At 33.9% G+C, this 15569-nt stretch overlaps 2 protein-coding genes across 3 annotated transcripts in view; one reads left to right on the top strand and one right to left on the bottom strand.

Moving 5' to 3' along the window:
* Nucleotides 1–4597, top strand: part of LOC100180080 (serine/threonine-protein kinase Warts) — a 14328-nt gene extending 9731 nt beyond the window's left edge. For both annotated transcript variants that reach the window (XM_026834861.1, XM_026834860.1), the window contains exons 16-21: nucleotides 1243–1403; nucleotides 1799–1911; nucleotides 2374–2535; nucleotides 2875–2981; nucleotides 3098–3301; nucleotides 3485–4597. In XM_026834861.1, the coding sequence (XP_026690662.1) occupies nucleotides 1243–1403; nucleotides 1799–1911; nucleotides 2374–2535; nucleotides 2875–2981; nucleotides 3098–3301; nucleotides 3485–3703 (966 nt within the window). In that variant the 3' untranslated portion in view covers nucleotides 3704–4597. The remainder of the gene's footprint in view (nucleotides 1–1242; nucleotides 1404–1798; nucleotides 1912–2373; nucleotides 2536–2874; nucleotides 2982–3097; nucleotides 3302–3484) is intronic.
* Nucleotides 4598–4729: 132 nt separating this feature from the next.
* Nucleotides 4730–15569, bottom strand: part of LOC100187185 (leukotriene-B4 omega-hydroxylase 3-like) — a 25056-nt gene continuing 14216 nt past the window's right edge. Inside the window, exons 2-12 of the mRNA XM_018812218.2 lie at nucleotides 11689–11937; nucleotides 11235–11379; nucleotides 10352–10484; nucleotides 9710–9868; nucleotides 8970–9126; nucleotides 8655–8783; nucleotides 8011–8098; nucleotides 7475–7577; nucleotides 6794–7007; nucleotides 6375–6457; nucleotides 4730–5061 (exon numbers count right to left, since the gene is read on the bottom strand). Of these exons, the coding sequence (XP_018667763.1) occupies nucleotides 4884–5061; nucleotides 6375–6457; nucleotides 6794–7007; nucleotides 7475–7577; nucleotides 8011–8098; nucleotides 8655–8783; nucleotides 8970–9126; nucleotides 9710–9868; nucleotides 10352–10484; nucleotides 11235–11379; nucleotides 11689–11910 (1611 nt within the window). The 5' untranslated portion in view covers nucleotides 11911–11937 and the 3' untranslated portion in view covers nucleotides 4730–4883. The remainder of the gene's footprint in view (nucleotides 5062–6374; nucleotides 6458–6793; nucleotides 7008–7474; nucleotides 7578–8010; nucleotides 8099–8654; nucleotides 8784–8969; nucleotides 9127–9709; nucleotides 9869–10351; nucleotides 10485–11234; nucleotides 11380–11688; nucleotides 11938–15569) is intronic.

The following is a 15569-nucleotide window of genomic DNA, read 5'->3' as shown; positions in this document are numbered from 1 at the left end:
GTTACACTTTAAACCAGTATAGGCTATATATATATGTAAAGTGGGGTAAGATGGGACATCTTTAGCACATACTATACCTAAATATCCTGATCGTGTTTTCAACAATTAACAACGGTTTATAGGAGTCGTGAGAATACGTTTTTTTAAAATTATTTGAATCTTTTTTGTTTACTACCAAATGGGTGGAAAAATGGAATAAAACCGTGTCTCATCTTTCCCCATCCTACTATATACACAGTTATTTGATTTAATAATTTTTTAAAAATCTTTTCCTCTTCAGTTTAATCTTCCCGAAGAAACGAAGACAGGCATGCGACAAATGTTGTTTAAGAAAGAATCGAACTACATCCGATTGAAGCGGGCCAAGATGGATTTATCAATGTATGATATGATTAAAAGCATTGGAGTGGGAGCTTTCGGAAAGGTAATTGGTTTAGGAAAAATAATTGTTATATTTATATAAATGTTTATTTTTTTTGTTTATTTTTTTTGTTATGTATTTATTTTCTTTATTTTGGTAGTTATTTAAATGAAGTTTTTCAATTTGGTTTTGTCATAGTTTTATTTTCTTATACATTTTTTAAACTACAACTTTCGTTTGATAGACCATGTATTATTTTTTGATGTGTGTCAATTTACAATTTATGTATTTTATTCTTTCAGGTCATGCTGGCAAGAAATAAAACAAGTGATAAATTGAATGCTATTAAGTTTCTCAAAAAGAAAGATGTTTTAAGAAGAAATCAGGTTGCTCATGTAAAAGCTGAAAGAGATATTCTATCTGAAGCTGACAATGATTGGGTAGTGAAGTTGTATTACACTTTCCAGGTATAATATTCATTAATGCAGTAACGCATTTTACATTCTATTCTATATGGGTGAGGTCCTTGTTGAGAAACTAGGATTTAAAAAGAGAAAAGGTCTTTGTTGAGAAACTAGGAACCCAAACCCATGGATTTGGGGCAGAGGTGGCCCGTTACCCAACACTCAGGCACCAAGGTAGTTTCATCTACCTAAATAGAAAGGTGTTTTACCTGCGAGGATGCGACTACCGTGATCTATGTATCTCATAGCACCATAGTACGACATAATTTACCAACATCACAGCGTCCTGAAAGTTCAAGTATAATTCTTTTTTTATATTTCTGTTTTTTTTGCAGTTTAAAAAGTATATTTCTATAACCGTTTAGATTATTTTAAAATGTTTGTTTGTGTAAATAAACCTTCTACCTCCACCCCTAGGACAAGGAAAATTTATATTTTGTAATGGATTACATACCTGGTGGTGACCTCATGAGTCTGCTCATTAAAAAGGAGATTTTTGACCAAACCCTTGCAAGATTTTACACAGCAGAGCTTACGCTTGCATTGGAAAGCGTGCATAAGATGGGATTTATACACAGGTGTGTTGTGTATTCGGATATATTTTTGTAAAACATTGGGGGGAATTTACACCCAACCCCCCGTACGTTACCACATAATGTGTAAAGCCTGGAGTGAAATTTACACTCAACATCCTGTACTTTAAACATGGGGCGTTACTGACACCAAACAACCTGTACTTTGAACATGGGGTGAAATTTACACCCAACACCTCGTACTTTACCACAAACTGTTTGATATCTATACAAACAAGCAGAGCCAAAGTATATTGCATTCACTACATTAATCAATAACAATAAGGTTTCCTATGTTTGACCACTTTGAGTGCCTATATCTATCATATAATAATACATATAGCTCTGTATATCATTATCATATAATATACAATATATATAACCTGTAACCATTATAACAGAGACATTAAGCCAGACAACATACTGATAGACAGAGATGGTCATATAAAGTTAACTGACTTTGGTCTTTGCACTGGTTTTCGATGGACCCATGATTCCAAGTATTATACAAAAGGTAAGCTAACTTAATCCAGTGTTTGTGTTTAATGTTTTTCGGGGGGCTCTGTTTAGGTTTTAGTTCTGTTTTTTTTTATTTAGTTTTTGTCGCTTTTCAGTCTTGGTGTTTAATGTTTTTTTTTTGGGGGGGGGCTGTGTTTAGGTTTTGGTTGTGTGTTTTTTATTTAGTTTGTTTTCGGTCAGTATGTTTGTATTTAGGCCAGATCCAACGTCTACTCTGTTGTGTTTGTGCTTGTTTTATATTTGTTGTTTTAGTCTAGTTCGGATCAGACAGTTTTTATCTGTTGTGTTGTGTGGGTCTGTTTTCTTTGAATTGCAAGATAGTTCTGTCAGTTCATAGCAGTTTTGTTTTTTCCTAATTTACTCCCTTTCATGTGAATGTCTTGTTAAATAAAAGGTAGCCATTATAAGACAGTTTTCATTTTTTATCCCAAATTTAACCCCATACTCCCAAACACAGACGGCCACTCCCGACAGGACAGTATGGATTTCAGCCACGAATGGTCGAACGTTCCGTTAAAACCACTTGATCTGCGGCGTTGGCGTGACGCCAATCGTCATGTGGCTCGCTCTCTTGTTGGCACTCCTAACTATATAGCTCCGGAAGTTTTGTTAAGAGAAGGTAATTTCTTATTTTTTTCACCTGTACTTCAATCTAATAATGGAAATAATAAAGTGGCAATCTAATATATCAATCTAATAATCAAAAAATAGCAATAAAAATTCCATACACAACAACTGGTAAACTTTTGTTTTTGATATATGAAAAGTAATTTGGCGAAAATTGCCAACTTTAAAGTCTTAAAGTTTATATACCTATAAACGTGTAACTAAATATATGGGCTCTTACTGAGTATCTGAATTTGGTCATTCTTTTACTGCATTTGGTGCATTCAGAAGGGTTTACTTGTGTGAACCCCCTTGTATTTATAAAAATAACCTCAACCCCCTTTTTTCCCAGGTTACACCCAAATGTGTGACTGGTGGAGCGTAGGGGTCATTCTGTATGAGATGGTGGTCGGCAGCCCCCCGTTTCACTCCGATACTCCTTCAGAAACGCAACTCAAGGTAAAGTAGCTTATTGGTCCCTGATGTTCTATTCTATATGGGCGTATTTGACCTATTACCCCAGCTCTCAAACTGCGTATTGATTGCATCCTGATCTTGCATCTTCCTTCTCTCAGGTGATCAATTACAAAAAGAGCCTCCGCATCCCCCATCATGCACAACTTGCTCCACAAACGGAGGATATCATCCGGAGGTTCTGTTGCGATCAGGGTGCGAGGATCGGGTGCAAGGGAGGTGCGGAAGAAGTGAAGAAACACGAGTTCTTCGCAGGGATTACTTGGGAGAAATTGAGGCAAATGAAAGCACCCTATATTCCAGAGGTGAGAAAAGTTCTTTTTTTGTAAGGTCTTTTGTGTATTTGTGTACCTGTACCTCTTCTCTATTTTGAGTATATATAACTCCTATAAAGATGTTATACTTTTTTGCATCGCTCATATAAGGTTTTCATATAGTCATTAAAAATGCAAAAAACATGCCAAGTAAGGATATTTTGTTCATTTCAGATCAAGTTTTCAGAAGACACATCCAACTTTGACCTACCCCCTGGAGGAGACAGTTTTTTCAATGTTGGCAAAGAAGCCACTTTAAACAATGGGACTCTGAAACTTGGGCCAGGAGAGCACGCCTTTTTTGAGTTTACATTTCGCCGCTTTTTCGATGAAGACGGACACGCACAAGCCAGTGTACCAAGGGGTTGTTACGAAGATCCCACTTTTGTGTAATGCTTCATTTTTTTGAGCATTATTTTATTGGTTGAATCTATTTTTTTGTAATGGTCAAATTTTAACTAAATGATTGTAAAACAAAAATTCATTTAAAGATTATCAAGATTTACTGAGGTTATTTTATTCATCTCAAAATATTTTTCAGTAAATATTTTATTGTACCATCACAAAAATCATTTCATTTTTAATATGTACAAAGTTTTTTGAATTTTCTTCTGAAATTTTGAACATTTTAATGAATATATAAAATATGCTTTGTTGTTCAATTTAAGATAGATGGCTTGAAACATTTTTTAATTAAATGGTCGATTTTTTGTACCCTTTTCGCACACGTATACATTTACCTATCTTTCAAAAAGGCAGGCCCTTTTTTATTCACATTATTTAAATTGTGTTTTTCCCACAACCGTAAAATCGTGTCTTAATTCTGCACAGTAAAATTAAAACTTTTCAGTGATTTTTTCCACTTCTGTCATTTTTGGTTCTGTCTTAATTCTGGTACTCTTTAATTCTTTACCTTTCTGATGTGCTTTTATTATTTTCTACAAATCATATACAAACATAATGTTCTGTAGTATTTTCGTTACCTTTTTAAATTCTTAATGATAATAGTTGCAATTTTCTGTGCGTTTACCCATTTTTGTTAAAAATCGCGCACTCATTTAGTTTTTTTTCAGATCGCAATTTTCTGTGCTTTAACCATTTTTTTTCGGAAAATCGCACACTAGTTTAGTTTTTTCTTGATCGCTTTTTTCCTGCAGAGTTGCAGGTGTGATTGTATTTACTTGTTTTTGGTACTTGGTTTGCTTTTAGTCATTGGTGCACCCCATTCGTACTACCATTGGTTTGTTTCTTATTTTTGCGTCGTAAAAAAAACAAATTTAAAAACTAGTTTCCTTTTTTTTATGGTATGATGGTATAACTTGACAGTGAGCATGGGGTGTATGAAACACCATTCATAGTTGTATAAAGACCCCCTTCTAGTAACTCCACAACAGTTCTATGTGTTGAGACAACGAGTAGTTAGTATGCAAAATCATAGTTTTGGTTTTATTGCGCAAAAATTAATGAAAATTTATACAGATATAGTAGGTACTAGGTAGCACTATTTTACAAATAATAAGCCATTCCAAGCAGTAATAGCGCATACATACAGCGAAACAAAGCTACAAAATTTCTACTGCCGTTCCAGTTTCTCAATCTTGACGAAAATTCCGGTAGAACTTTGCAAAATAAGACGCGGCTGCATTTTGGGGACTGGCGTTTCATCGTCAATATAAAGACGCAGGTTACGTATCACGTGGGCCAAGCTGATCTTCATTTCGTTCATAGCAAAGTTTTGCCCGATACAGTTTCTGTAAACGGTAGATTAGTTAGAATAGTAGGTTACCAGGTCCAGTGCCTTCAAAAAGTCTTATCTGTAGCAGCGCAATGGCAAATGGCACTTCTTTCCAAAATAGTTACAATTTCTCGTTGTTGCCTAACGTTTAGCTTTAGTTTAGTGTGACTTTGAGTCTGCGTGATGTCAAATACAGGTTACTGATCGTTGTTTTTGTAGGTTTAAGACTGAAAACTAATTCAAGCGCAGAGACGAGAGACATGCTATTACAGAACGCGCGCGAATCGTTCTGTCGCTTTAAATTAACAATAACGCACGTCTCTATTCATACATGCGTCAAACTTATATTTTTGTGAGCCAATGTTTTTGTTTCTTGTTCTTATAAACCGAAGTTTTTTTCGGAAAAGTCAGTTTTACTTGTATTGTGACAGAATGTGATAAAGTATTTTAATTTTGTTTTTGTGCTTTACAATTGTAAAGAATTGCTTTGTGGTGTAGATACAAATATGTGAAATATTCCAAATTGTTGTGTGTTGTAAATAATATGTTTAATGACAACAGACTTTTGAAGTTATGTAGCAGGGTACTAGTTTTGTAGTCGTGTATTTGTACTCTACTTTTCGTTGTGAATATGTTTTTTGTAACAGATTGTTTTAGCAGTAGCAGAGTACTATAGTTTGTAGTTGTGTAATTTTGCTCTACAGTTGTCGTTTGCTTGTAACTGTAAGTGTATATTGTTTTGAGTTGAATAGTAATAAGATACTTGTAAACTAGTAATACCCTTATTTTCATTGTTTTAATTTGTTTATTGTTTTAATTTGACAATTCTTACTTTCTGTGACAAGTTAGGCATTTTCGAATAATCACTTTTCTAGTTACTTTCAAGCAATATTAAACTAGTTTTTTTGTTGTTGTTGCCAGGCATACCGTAATAAGTAAAATGGTCTTGTGTTAATAGGTAAATTTTATTATTTATACCAAGTTTCGCCTGCCGTATAGTGAGACATCACATCATTAGGGTAGGGTTAATATAAGTTCGTTATTTAAACCAACATAATCTATATTACTGCACGGCTCGTAAAATAGAGTTTTATTATAATAATTATATACGCGGCATAATGTAATTTGCTAGATTCAATGTTAAATGAGTCTATGTATCAGAACGTAACTTTGTTATCTTGACATAGCAGGGCAACAAAAGTTGTTATATCAGTACTTAGCAGTGTTCTATTTCATAAACCATGTACCCACATATTTACCATGCAAATTACTTTGTGGGTGATAAATTTTTGGCGGGCAAAAAAATGTTTTTGTTTAATAAATTTTTACCTGGATCCAGCGCTGAATGGAACGTATGCGAATGCAGGGCGTTTGGCTATGTTTTCCTTTGTAAACCTTTCAGGGTCAAATTTCTGAAAATGATAAAAAATATATTTACTGCTTGCCATTCTTTTTATTATAAACGGGTGAGGTCTTTAGTAAGACGCACCTGAGACCTGGGATGCAGGCTTATTGGTCCCAGTCTATTCTATTCTGAGGGTGAGGTCTTCAATGAGACACACCTGAGACCTGGGATGTAGGCTTATTGGTTCCTGTCTTTACCTTATTTAAATAGGAGCCCGATGATGCCATTTTGGCGAAATATATTGCTTTTATTGTACAATTGATTAGACTTTTTGTCTGTTACATTTTCGTAGTACCAAATTTCTTCTAACTACTAGGTTTAATAACTTTAACAAATTACATACCGATGGCTCGTCCCAAAAGTCTGGGTGTCTATGCAAAGTAAAGATATGCATTGATACATTGGTGCCGGCAGGAATCACAGTATCGCGTTTTGTGTTTTTATCTTTGATGGTTATTGGGTGTTCTAAATATCTTCCAACTGCGTACACAGGGGGTCGTAACCTCATGCTCTCTTTTAGGAACATGGTTAAGTAGACAAGCTGAGGTAGGTCGCTCCTAATAAAAAATTAGTTTGAATTACTAATACATTAAGTTATAATAAATATATGCTACTGGCTACTGCCTACTGTCATTCTTTTATTTTTTGTTTCTTTTTTTTGTACTTTAAAACCTTAAAAAAATGTATAAAAAATGGTATGAAAATTACTTGTAAGCTCGCACAAAGTGTTTAAAACAAAACACTTGTGCTAAAAAGAGGATAAATAAGTTTCATGCATTTATGACAAATGTTAATTTTTAACCAGAAAACACATTCTTATTGTTATATAAGAATGTTAGTTAGATACGTTATTCTGAATGAGGTGTAAAGCTTGTTAAATACAACAGTTTAGCATACAGTTTAAGTTAGTTTTAAACCAGAAAACATATGACTAGTTTTATATAAGGTATTCAGACATGCCATTTTTGATGAAATGTAAATCTGCTAATCTCAACAATTTACCAAGTTAGTTAAATCAACACACCATTCTATTTCATCCTTGTTTCCAAGCACTTCTTTCAGTTCTTCTCTACATTTTGTTTGAAATTGGGGATATTTTGCTAGATGAAACATGGCCCAGGCTATTCCTGGTAAAATTAAATCGGTATTAGAGTAAAATACTTTGTTTTGTAACAAGCCTAAAAACCTTTGGCAATAAAAACGTATGATTTTAATTGCAAATTGAGGTTTTATTAACACTCACTTTAAGACTTATTGTAATATAAATTTATATTTAAAATAAACTCATATAAAAATGAGATTTTTTGAATTTCTGGCTAAAATTACCCTTTTTTATTCACACCAATATTTTGTATGCCATACAACAAGGTTTCAGTTAAGGTAAGTTTAGTTGCAATTGAATTACGTTTACCACTGGATGTTAATTTTCATAAATTTATGACGTAAATGTATGTTTGTTTAATTTACACCAAGATTTCACCTGCCAAGACTTTTAGGTTAAATTCATTTTGAAGTGAGTTATCTCTATATTTACTACTGTAAACTTAGTGAGTTATTTACCGCTAGATGTTGTATCATGTCCCGCAAACAAGAAAGTGTCGACTTCATCACGAATTTCAATGTCGCTTAATCCTTCACCATTTTCATCCTAAACAAATATTGTATTATTCTGTTAATTCTGCTACAAGGCGTAATGTAAATTGATCTTTATTGGCTCATCTGGTAATACATTGTATTATAAGCCTGTAAGAGATCTTCGGGCGTTTGTTTTGTGATCTGAAAAGAATGTCTAATATTTTACTGTTCTGTTATTTCTGATACCAAACATAATATAAATTATTCTTTAATGGCTTATCTGGTATAAAATATATATTCTAATCTGGTATAACCCTAAAAAATATTGTAATATAACTTTGTAAGTCCGTAGAAGATCTTCTGGGGTTTGGTTACGAGATCCCTAAACAAATGTTGCTATTTTTGGTGCCATGACACAGTAGTTAGCAAGCCGGCTTTTAATCTCGAAGTTATGGGTTCAAGGCTCTGCTACCATTTCAGGTGTGTGTGTCTTTGGCCAGGACATTTAATGACAATAACTTCCACAGAATGTTCTCTTATTGACTGTCTAAATTGTCAGATATACATTACAAAAAATACAAACAAATTCGAAGCTAAACTACTTTAAAAAATAATGATTCTCAAGTCACCTTGCACTGCAGCAAAATGTCCAAAAAATCCAGTGTTTTTCCTTCCGTTTTTCTGAACCCTTCTACATCAGAAGGTTCAGGGTCAATGTTTGCAGTTTTAGCCAGAACTGCTTTTCTTTCACTGATTATCTAAAACAAAAGAATTTTCAAATCAATATATGTTATTATACAATATACATATATATATATATATAACTAATTGATAAAAAAAATGTCACTTAAATTTTAACTGTTATGAAAAATCTAGCCATGAACTGGTGCTCATAAAACTGGGTGATTGTCGTGTCGTAACGAAATAAAAATAAATGCATTTACTTTTTCCGTATGTTCATGCAGAATTTTCGTGACTTCTTTATTTCTCTTCCCAGCAGCTGATAAATTGTACATCCAGTCAAAGAAATGCAATGGTTGTCTTACTCTTGCTATTATAAGATCTGATATCTCTTTCACAGCCAGTAGGTAAGGGTGATCACTGTGGTTATATAGGTTGTTTTAACTTGTCTTTAAATGTGAAATTAGGATTCCCTTGCGTGATGTAGTAAAGCTTTAGATAGAAAGGACATTCTATGTTTTAGCTCCACACTTGTAGACATAAAACGACCTTTGCCCTGCTGTTAGGTTAGGTGTCTGTGTCTATGTAAACAAGCAGAGCCAAAGTATACAGTATTTGACAGATTAATTAAGGAAGTTTCCGTTTGTTTTACGACTATAAGTACATCTTCATTTTTGCAATGTCACCCCCAGAAAACAACAGTCTTTAAAACTTAAAACACTTGAATAAAAAATAAAAGGCCACATTACCAACAACCTACAAAGCTCTTACCTAATTTATTAAATTAAAAAAAAATGATGTAAATGAAAAAACTTGAACATTATAATTATGTTTTAAAACCCTAGTTTATTAGTTTTGCAACTACAATAGTTTTTAGGTTTTATTCTGCTGTTATGTGTTCATACAAACAAGCAAAAGTATATTTTCTCGTTAATTAATGAGGTTTCTAATGTTTTACAACTATGAGTGTCACATTGGCTCTATCTGTCCATGATGTACTTACGTGACGTGTTGACAGTTGGTTTTAGAGGTCATAGCACATTGTAACATCGTGTCCAAAGTCATAAGGCCCACGTGTGTGTAAATATTAACAGGCTGGTCGCAAAGTTTGTTCAGTTTATTCACCATGACAAGGCTGTTCTTATTAAATACCTCTGTGTACCTAAAACATAGCATTGTCGATATGGGGTGACTAGGTTTCTAGGCCACTCCGTACAAAGAGTTTATGTACATTCGCCGTGACTTAACTATTCTTATTTAAAACCTCTGTGTGCATTAAAATGGTTACATAGCAGTATAAATATGAATGACGAGGTATCTTGCCTTTATGTACAAAAAGTTGTGTACATAAGGGTTCAGTGATGGCAGTCAAATGTAATGTAATATGTATTACATCAAATATTTCAGTCATAAAACTTTCACATGTTTGTTAACCTACTTATATGATTGCTGCTATTTTATAGTGCACAACCTTTTTATAATAAGTACACAGATTCGACTAAATTTGGTGCAGCTGTTTCAGTGGTTCTCATACTTTTTTAAAGGATGGTATACACTACATAATAAGCCTAGCAAACATTTTTAAATGGTTCATAAGGAAACCACTAAACTATATATAAAGAGAGTATTTTCCTTGTTTGCTTACGGTTTTAAAACTTTGTAGTGGAAAGCAGGTGTTAATAGTCTCCTATTACGAAACCATTTTTTCCCTTTACTGGTTAGTAAGCCATCACCTATCCATGTTCTTATGAAACGATAGCCAAGATCATTCTTCGGGGCTGTTTAAGAAACGTATTTATTAATTAACTTGTAATGTTGATATATGTTAGCATTTGGACATGCTGTTTAATTTGATACGGAGTGGCCTAGAAACCTCAAATATATATATATATGTATGTGTTTACATTATACTATGTTTATAGACACAAACTAAAACACATTTTATTATTTATTAACTTGTAATGTTGTAACATGTTAGCATTTAGAAATGTGTTTATTTTGCTGAAGTCTGGCTGTTTAATATATATATATATGTATATATTGTATGTGTTTGCATTATACTATGTTTATAGACACAAACTAAAACACATGTAAAAGTAATTGTCATGCAAAAAGGTATATTAAGGAGCTAAACTTCATAAAACGCAAGGATAGTTAATCATGCAAGACTGGTTTAATGTACATTCTTATAAAATAAATCTAACTTATTTGTTGTAATATTTACTAAACAATGCAGTGCAGAATATTCCAGGATAGGCAGAAGTTCAGAACATTTATTCCAGGTTTCTGTTTTAAACACCTCGTAACTGATTAACATTCATTTTTTACGCCACCATTGTGGGCATGTGTTTTGATGGGCGAGACACTTAATTTGGGCAACTACAGTCTGTCATCTCAAGTTTGGCGCCTCTGCTATGATATATTTTATGATATATATATTTTTTTTATGATATATTTTTGGCGCCTCTGCTATGACTTCCATTTGTAGACAATGACATATACATCTATATATATATATATATATATACCTCCACTGTTTAATAAAGCAGTTGTTGAATCAGGATGATAGGTTTGAACAGTAGTAAGCGCTGGTCCCAACCAAAGGGATACCATGAGAGGAAAAGCCTTAGCGAGCTCAACAAATTTCAGTAACCCTTCTTCATTGTTTGTTATCTATATAAAAATGAGATTTAGGGACCCAGATTATGACAGTGTATAACTGTATACTACATCAATACAGCATTAGAAATAAAACAAAGGAAAGTATGTGTATATTACTGTGGTGTAAGATTGGTACCATTTTAAACAGTTAACAACGGTGAGAATACAGTTTTATAATTCTTTGAATGTTTTTTGCTTACTACCAAACAGGTCGAGAAAATAGAATGAAAGATGTCCCATCTTCCCCCACCCTACTATATTACGATCAGAAATACGGGATATATAACCACAACACTTTAAAGTATTTAATACTCAACTAACATGTTTCAAATGTCCAAAGAACCAGTGTCGGTTCTTCTCGTCAACTCCAACTCTTTCCGAAATTTTTCTCGACTTAGTGTAAGTCTCCCTGAATAGCAAACCATAGTGGGTGATCAGATATATTAACAATATTAGAAGAGTTGTCTCGACCAGAAAACTTGAAGGCAGCCAGTCATTTATCTGTAGTTGGTCCCAGATAGAAGAAAGACCAGAAGACTGCATGGTAATCAGCCTAAAAATGATTCAGACCTGCAAAGGATAAGTATAAAGGTTAAAAAAAGCAAGAAAAGGTGTAAAGTGTACGCCATGTATTTGAATAAATGAATGTGTTTATATCCTTGTGTAACCCAAGCCTTTATAACACGGGTGTTCAATTATTTTGTCTGTCTAAATCGATTGTGACTAACTGGCTAGTAACTGTTCTAAAGTATGGGACCCAATTTTAGCAAAAATGCGACTCAATTGAATTGCTTTACAATAAGCTCGAATAAATCACTTTTATAGACACGTTTTCTAGGCTGAACAACAGACCAATACTTCCTGAATTAATACTTCGTATCGCCAGGAATTACGACTATGGTTAAGCCCTGCTTTTTACTGACGCTTTTCCCCATACTGTTTATCCATGGTTTTTTAAAGGATTCATTTTTTGTTTGCTTTATCTTCGCTAATGATTGATCATCGCTACCGTTTTCGAAGAGATAAGAAAAACTGTGTTTAGATTTATTTATCGGAACGGTCGTTATAAAGTTGCTATATAAAAAAATCATTAGTACGTAACTAACGTCTACAGTAAGCAGAATCCGCCACTAAAAACTGTCGACGTACCGACAAAGAACAACAATTCATTAATACACCTCTTACAAAAAGGTAGACAGTATAAGCAGGCCTGGACACTAAAGTTATCGTCGGTCCAATAAAACGTTTAATTAACACCTTATAAAACCCGCTTTTCACTCCTTTCTAGAAAGTAGTTTTCCCATAGCGTGCGATTCACACCTTTAAAGTTAATCACTGCGTTCTGCTTTATAGCTTCTCCCTGTAGCTGTATATTTGCTCTTACGCGAAGCGCTAGTTTCATTTCTCAATTCCTACTCGCGGTTTGTGTTTGTTTAGCGTCTAATTTGGTAATATGTCGGTAGTCATTATTGGGACAAAATCGTAAAACCTGTTGCTATAACTGTGTATTTCTGCGGGACTTAAAAAAGTTTTTATAAGAGTCTGTTTTAGTTTTCCTATATTCTGTAGCCCTATTTTTCACTTATTTCATAAAGTAGGGTGGGGGAAGACGGGACATCTTTATCACTTAATATCTAAATATTCTGATCGTTTTTTAAATACTTAACAATATTCTATGGAAGTCGTGAGGATACGGTTTTTTAATTCTTTGAGTGTTCTTTGTTTACTACCAAATGGGACAAGAAAATAGAATAAAAAGGTGTCCCATCCCCCCCCCTCATCGTACCATACACGTATGTTTCTTGTAGTGGATCAGTTTTAATTGTCTCTCCTAACATTAACCTTAGCTCGAACTAAATATCTAAACAACGACGGTCGCAAAATTTATATAGTGTAGGTTATAGAGGTGGTCCATATTGATACACACAAGTCAGCTCTACCGAAACAGGGCGTGACGAAATATGCGTGGTACAAGCCAAATGCGACGACCATGCAGAACAGTTAGGAAACTACCATAGTATACTGAAGGGAGGATAGAGGGATTTTTTCGTTTATCATCATCAAATGGTACGATAAAGGAGAATAAAAAGGCATCCCATTTCCCATCCCCTACTATATGCTAACTATAGATTCATCTTACACTACAATACTATTTCTGTCTACCTAAAGTGACGGTTTTAGACTGCTAGCGCGGTATTTCCTCCTACGGTTTTCAGTGTATTATCTTAACTGTTTGATCGCGTTTGCCTCCCACCACGCGTATTTCGTTACGTTCGTGTCGGTAGCGCGCACATGTGTGTATCAGCATAGGCTTTAATGGCGGTTTACTTCTCTTTATTTTCTCTGCATACTAAGTGACACATTATAGAGAGTAAATAGAGCATTAACTGTATTTCAATCTTTTTAATGCTCGGAGGCAGACTGGTCAATTTTTAACTCAAATCTCTTCGATTTGTAAATAATATATCTTCGCTATCGCTTTCAAACAGATGAATAAAAAAATATGTTATAGTAGGGTGGGGCAAGATGGGAAACCTTTTTATTCTTTTTTTCTCGTCCTATTTGGTAGTAATCAAAATACATTCAAAGAATTATAAAACCGTATCCCCAAGACTCCGACAAATCATTGTTAATTGTTTAAAATACTATCAGGATATTTGGTTATTCTGTGCTAAAGGCGTCTCATTTTCCCCCACTCTAGTAAATGTTAAATTTAAAATAAATAGCCTATAAAAAATTAAATTAAATTTCATATATTTAAATAAGTAATGTTACATGCGAACACTTTACCTTTAATTTCGAAGATCTTATTGCTACACAAAATAAAGCGTTCAATCGTATAAACAGTTAAACAGAATGTCATGTACTAAATGTCTACAATACGAAACGCAAGTTTAAATAGAGCATAACGTTTTGCAGTTGATAGCATACCAGTTAAAATGTAACACAATATAGGTGCGTTTACATAAAATCAAGAGGCTCGGCGCTGCCATTGTCGATTACAATACACGTTTGAGTTGGTAACATATCAGTTTACATGGAGCACCATGGAACGTTTACAATGGGTTTTAACTGTTCCTTTTTGTCAATAACACAATACGCCAGTTATAAATAGCGTACACTGTTTTGCAATTTAATTGCTACAACATGATAGTTAAACAAAAATGCCATGTATAAGTCCACCAGTTTAAATCGCCTACAAATGTTTTGCAGTTTAATTGCTATTACGTGAATATACAACGCAAATTAAAGCTTCGTAAATCAAAAGATTGTGTCAATAAAGCTTTGTAAATGGTCACTGAGTTGTAAGTTTTCTAACTTTTATAAAAACGCCGTCTTTAGGCTGCACAGTAACCCCTGGCGACATCTCCGGTTTCGGCAAAGTCTCATCTACGTAGACTTCGTATTTTCTCAGCACTTTGCTCAGTACAACTCTGATCTGCTGCATGCCGAAGTTCTGTCCGATGCAGTTTCTGTCGAAATAAGTTAAATTTTGTGAAATTATTTGGTTTAAGAATTTTTTTGTAGGAAAAAAAACGTTAAAAAAAGTTCGCAGAAGAAAACATACGTTTTAATGACTGTCGTTGCCCACCATACGAAGGCAAAACAAAAATAAAACGTCTTTTCACTGTCGTTGCTTTCAATTTACGGTTTTTCTAGATTTTGTTAAAACACAGTTTTAATAAAATCATACCTTGGCCCTGCCCCAAACGGTATAAACGCATGAGGCGATCTCTTGGAAGTGTTCTCTGGGGTAAAACGGTCAGGGTTGAATTTCTGTGTAAAGTAACGACGTGTTAGCGGAATTAAGGCAACTGGTAATTTCTTGAGTGAAGTTTGGACGACAAAATGCCAGTCAGGATCAAGTGTGGTACTAAACACGTAAACGACATTTCTTTATTGCTTTTTTTTACAAGACTAGTAAAGTGATGATCACATTTTACGCGGAATCGTGAAATCGTACAGAATACAATTCGTTGGATTTGATTTTAATAACCAATTATCCTGATCGTGTTTTAAACAATAAACACCGGTCTGTGGGAGTCGTGAGGATACGGTTTTATAAATCTTTAAATTTTTGTTTGTTATTAAAGGGGACAAGAAAAGTATGAATAGGTGTCCCTACTTCCCCCGCCCTATACTTTATCTGACACCAGTACAATGATGATTAAGCTTTTAGAATAAAGTCTACCTCTGTTCTC

This window comes from Ciona intestinalis, chromosome 6 (genome assembly GCF_000224145.3).
Source record: "Ciona intestinalis chromosome 6, KH, whole genome shotgun sequence".
Lineage (NCBI taxonomy): Eukaryota > Metazoa > Chordata > Ascidiacea > Phlebobranchia > Cionidae > Ciona > Ciona intestinalis.
This window is presented reverse-complemented; position numbering and strand designations above follow the sequence as displayed.